Raw genomic sequence first — 5,605 nt, forward strand, 5'->3', positions numbered from 1 at the left:
TTTTGGTAGAAATTTTTTTTTTTTTTTTTTTTTTTTTTTTTTTTTTTTTTAATTTAAGAGAAAGAAGAAGACAAAAAAAAAACAAGTTGATCTCTAAATTTTACTAAAATGCTTGTGAATTGAGGTTGTAGTTTTTTTATGTTTAATAGAGGGAACTATAAGAACACAGGTCTTATCGTCTCGAAATTGAAAAGATAAGGAAGACAGGATAGGAGAAAGCCAGCCGTTCCGAGAACGAACATTAAATTGAAAAGATATGGAAGACAGGATAGGAGAAAGCCAGCCGTTCCGAGAAAGAACATTATCCGTTCAGGATAAAATCTTCCCCGAGCAGGAATCGAACCTACGGCCTAGTTCTGATTCTTTGCGATGCAATGTAAAATAGTTCCACAATGTTATGATTAGTTTTGTTAAGAGGAGTTCCGTAGGTTTTAGTGGGTAGGCGTCCATGGATACCGGGCGGTCCATGCACGAGTCCCACACAGAAGGTCTAAGAGCTTTCCTCTCCTCGTAAAAAAAAAGTTCTGATTCTAACAAGGCAGACGCTTTACCCTCCAAACTAACTAGACCGGTATTCTAAATGAAGTAATTTTCTATTCTCCCATGTTATTCTATCTTAGGAATCCAGAGATCAGTGACTGTGGCCGCTGGCTGATCGTACATACGATGAAGGATTGCAAGAACAACATGTTCCACTTTTGTGACTTGGACACAATCCCGGATAGAAAGATAGAGGGCAAACTGCCCCTCACGCAAGTTGTACATAAGTTGGACTCTAGCTATGAGGTAAGATTTGATATCTGTATGCTTCTCTCTTCAACTCACCTACTTAATGCAGGAATATTATCTTTTCCTTCGAGAAAAATTACTATTGTTTGAAATGATTTTTTTTTTTTTTTTAATAAGTGAAAGGACCACTGCATCATTTATTTGAAACAACTGCTACGTTGGACTCGTGTGGTCTATGTCGTAGCATGCCCATCCCGTAGAATGTGTTCATCAGATGGGCGATAAGAGACACAATACTTCCTATTTAGGTGCTTTTTTAACACGAGAACACCAGAAAGTAACCCATTGAAATGTTTGTAATTGAAATACGAGTGTTTTTTTTTGTCGACTCCGGGAATCGAACCCGAGACCTATTTTTAATCGATTTATCTCGGTATCTATAACTCGTAGAAGAAAAAGAAAAATTCAGTTCTTCCTTATTTTTCCTGCTCTATACTTTGAAACATAACCCAAGTAAGCGCAACTGATCTATTCCTCTCTCTCCCCCTACAGAGTTCTGGACATGCTCAAATTCAACAAGTTCACCATCGGCTACTTCTGGGAGTCGGACTATGGGTCCCCGGCCAACTCCTCTCAGTTCGAGTACCTGTTGGGCTACTCTCCCCTACACAATATACAGGGTCCGGATGAGCTCAAGGGCAAACAATACCCGGCCACGTTATTGATGACGGCGGACCATGATGACCGGGTGTCCCCGGTACATTCCCTCAAGTTTGCCGCTACCCTGCAGGAGAAACTCCGCGATTATCCTCACCAGGTGTGTACCCGACTTGTAGTAGATCAGGGAACTTTTTTTTTCTCTTTCGCATTACTTCAAGGCACATTCTTTTACATCCATGGCTATCCAAGAACGGAAAAGTCTGGTTAGAAAATGTCCGCCCTGGCCGGGATTCGAACACAGCACCTCAGGGTTGAGGATCTACTCTTGACCACTCGGCCACAGAGGTGGGCTAGAACTGGCCCAGGAAAACGGCTCTCGGTTCTTCGAGAGCTTCCATAGGCCCGGTCCGGGCCAAAATCTGCTAATCAAACTCAATGGGAACAGAAGACCTAAAGGCCCGTTTCGACTTGAGAGTTTCATCCGATTCCCACCGCACGCGACACGATTTTTTGTCGAACGACACAAAATGGCCTTGTAGGCAATGTACATAATTTAAATGAAAGTGTTCCCTCAGTTTAAACTTGAACCTCACTTCGTTCAATTATTATTATTATTATTATTGCAGACAAACCCATTGCTCATCAGGATAGAGACGAAAGCAGGACATGGAGGAGGCAAACCTACCACCAAACAGGTAATTATCACCAAACCAATTATTTAGATCTTTTTTTCCAAGAGGTTTGATATAGGGAACTGTAACTGCTAGAGTCTTATCGTCCCAAAATCGAAGAGAGAAGGAAGACGGGATAGGATAAAGCCAGCCGTTCCAAGAACGAACCTTATCCCTTCAGGATAAAATCTGCCCAGGGCGAAAATCGAATCCGCGCCCTAGCGCTTACAAAGTAGACGCGCTACCAACCAAGCTAACTAGGCTGGCAGATCTTTGATTTACTTATTCGATTTTTGATTTATCTATGTCTGTGATTAAATTAATTTTCAATTCTTCCCTTAATGTTCTACTTCCCCAGATCGAGGAAATCACAGACGTCTACTGTTTCCTAATGAAATCCCTAGGGTTCAAATTCACCCAACACCAACACTCGCAGTAACCACACCCTCACCCAATACCAATCCAAAACTCCACACCCCTCCCTGATGAGTTCACGTGATGCCCCCCCCACCGTCCTTGTATGTATGTACGTAGCCCCGTGTATGTTGTGACGTCAGAGAATTCGGGTCTCTAGGATTTAAGAGGCCAGGCCAAGTACCCTTTTAAATTGAACATTTAGGTCTTTAGGCCTCCTTGTAAATTGACTATTACGTAGATCTGTGTGTATGTTGTGACGTAAGTTTGAGAATTCGGGTCTTTAAGGTGAAAGAGGCCCGTGGCAGGATGCTGAGCAAGAGGCAGACCGAAGAAGAAATGGGAGAATTGCGTGGATAAAGATATATATATACCAGCTTTGTTCACTTGAGTTCAGTTTTTTTGTGGTGCAAGAATTGGAACTTGAGTACCGCAACCTTTACTGGAAGGCTAATGCTGGCAGAGGATAGTAATCATGGCAGACGGTGAAAATGAGCCAAAGTGTATTTTTCTTTTGGTGCAAGAATTGGAACTTGAGTAGGTACCGCAACCTTTACTGGAAGGCTAATGCTGGCAGAGGATAGTAATCATGGCAGACGGTGAAAATGAGCCAAAGTGTATTTTTCTTTTGGAAGCGGAACTGATTCCGATGGCGCGCCATCTTGGATACACTATGGTTTGACGCTGCTATCTTACGGAGAATATTTTTATGACGTAAACAAATATTGTACAAACGTTTTCAAATTTCAGAAGGAGATTTTTACAAAAATATTCACATTAAAAATGGTAGGCTATTTGCTGCACTTGACCCCCCAATTTCACAGTCACTTTCAGCTAATCGGTTATGTGATCATCTAAATAAACATCTATACCAGCCAGAAGTTACTGTGAAGCTCGGTTAAAAACATGCATAACTATTGACTTTTTTAGTCTTTTGGAATGGAAAACAAAAAAAATGTTACTGAGTTTCTTTTAGGTATGAGAATAAAATTGTAGTTGTTGTCAGCAAGTATTACTGTTGGTAACGAAACTGCTTTATTGTACAAACGTTTTCAAATTTCAGAAGGAGATTTTTACAAAAATATTCACATTAAAAATGGTAGGCTATTTGCTGCACTTGACCCTCAATTTCACAGTCACTTTCAGCTAATCGGTTATGTGATCATCTAATTAAACATCTATACCAGCCAGAAGTTACTGTGAAGCTCGGTTAAAAACATGCACAACTATTGACTTTTTTAGTCTTTTGGAATGGTAAAAAAAAAAATGTTACTGAGTTTCTTTTAGGTATGAGAATAAAATTGTAGTTGTTGTCAGCAAGTATTACTGTTGGTAACGAAACTGCTTTCTGATAACGAAAGTTCTTTTTTAAATATTGTACAAACGTTTTCAAATTTCAGAAGGAGATTTTTACAAAAATATTCACATTAAAAATGGTAGGCTCTTTGCTGCACTTGACCCCCAATTTCACAGTCACTTTCAGCTAATCGGTTATGTGATCATCTATTTAAACATCTATACCAGCCAGAAGTTACTGTGAAGCTCGGTTAAAAACATGCACAACTATTGACTTTTTTAGTCTTTTGGAATGGAAAAAAAAAATGTTACTGAGTTTCTTTTAGGTATGAGAATAAAATTGTAGTTGTTGTCAGCAAGTATTACTGTTGGTAACGAAACTGCTTTCTGATAACGAAAGTTCTTTTTTACCTCTTTTATGAGTAACAGGAATTTGGCAAGTCTGCATTATCAGTCAAGTAGGTCCTCTTGAGAGGAGAAGGACGAAGGGAGATCCCAAAAAGGAGAGGAAAAGAGTGAGCTGTACAAAAGAAATAAAATAAATGGATTGGAAGAGAATAAAAAAAAAATGTTACTGAGTTTCTTTTAGGTATGAGAATAAAATTGTAGTTGTCAGCAAGTATTACTGTTGGTAACGAAACTGCTTTCTGACAACGAAAGTTCTTTTTTACCTCTTTTATGAGTAACAGGAGTTTGGCAAGTCTGCATTATCAGTCAAGTAGGTCCTCTTGAGACCCACTTAGAGGAGAAGGACGAAGGGAGAGCCCAAAAAGGAGAGGAAAAGAGTGAGCTGTACAAAAGAAATAAAATAAATGGATTGGAAGAGAATATACATACTACTGGTACAGAAGATCTTTCTTCTTGAAGAGATAAAGAAGAAAGGATAGGAGAAAGCCAACCGTTCCGACTTACTTTACTTTCCGTGTCCGCTTTGACCAATGACCATGTCAGATACTCCTCTTCCAATATTCTGCTACTTGGATCGCCGCATCAAACTTTGTTTTTCTCGTTCTTTTTCCCCCTGTACATAGGTATACTTACCTCTAATAATTATTCTTGTAAATAAAGTTTCTATTTAATAATAAGTTTCCATTGACAATTCCTGTCATATACTTTTACCTGACCTCTGGTCCTGTTTTACAGAGATATCCTGAGACGCCCAACAAGGCTGACGGTTCAGAGAACGTAAGGAATCAGGATCAGAAGTTGTACTACCATTACTTGGGCACTGACCAGAAGGACGATATCCTCATTGCTGAGTTCCCTGATGATCCCCTGTTGAATATGTGAGTAGACTTTGTTTTGTTTTGTACTGATTCGTTGTTTAATAGAGACTTAATGTCATTGTATTTGTATACTACTAAATTCTGTAGTGATTGGGGTTTTGAAGGGGTTCCCATTCGGCGATAAGCTCCCCGCCCTTATTGCTTGTGAGGTTATTCTTGTCTAATGCTTGAGATTGCTAATACTAGTCTAATACTAGCATTTTAATGGATGTCTTCGTATTATGACTATTACTAGATGTCTTCGTATTACTAGGTATTTTTTTTTCTACTTGCGTCCCAATATTTTGCTGTTTTGCTTTCATTGTTGGCTAAATTTGGACAGACTGAAATAGTGTTCATTAATACTGCTCGAAAAGGACTAAAATAGTTCCTTTAACCCAGTAGTAGGCTACTATTATTATTGCGGTCAAGTTTTCAAACAATGTTAAATTTCCATACCCCGGCCGGAATTGAACCCACGCCCTCCTGTGCAGCAGGCGAGCGTCTTGACCTCTACACCACCAAAATATTTCACTGATGTTCTCATTAATTTTTTTTTCTCAGGAATCC

The 5,605-nt window shown here is 39.4% G+C and overlaps 2 protein-coding genes across 2 annotated transcripts in view; both read left to right on the forward strand.

Annotated features, from left to right (window-relative positions):
* Positions 1-5,605, forward strand: part of LOC103514767 (prolyl endopeptidase) — a 34,411-nt gene that overhangs the window by 20,620 nt on the left and 8,186 nt on the right. Inside the window, exons 11-13 of the mRNA XM_026827651.1 lie at positions 1,282-1,546; positions 2,016-2,084; positions 2,419-2,762. Of these exons, the coding sequence (XP_026683452.1) occupies positions 1,282-1,546; positions 2,016-2,084; positions 2,419-2,499 (415 nt within the window). The 3' untranslated portion in view covers positions 2,500-2,762. The remainder of the gene's footprint in view (positions 1-1,281; positions 1,547-2,015; positions 2,085-2,418; positions 2,763-5,605) is intronic.
* The window catches only part of LOC103514768 (prolyl endopeptidase-like), a 2,647-nt gene continuing 1,490 nt past the window's right edge, over positions 4,449-5,605 (forward strand). The window contains exons 1-2 of the mRNA XM_026827652.1: positions 4,449-4,466; positions 4,914-5,056. Of these exons, the coding sequence (XP_026683453.1) occupies positions 4,449-4,466; positions 4,914-5,056 (161 nt within the window). The remainder of the gene's footprint in view (positions 4,467-4,913; positions 5,057-5,605) is intronic.

This window comes from Diaphorina citri, unplaced genomic scaffold, assembly GCF_000475195.1.
Source record: "Diaphorina citri unplaced genomic scaffold, Diaci psyllid genome assembly version 1.1 scaffold1221, whole genome shotgun sequence".
Classification (NCBI taxonomy): Eukaryota; Metazoa; Arthropoda; class Insecta; order Hemiptera; family Psyllidae; genus Diaphorina; species Diaphorina citri.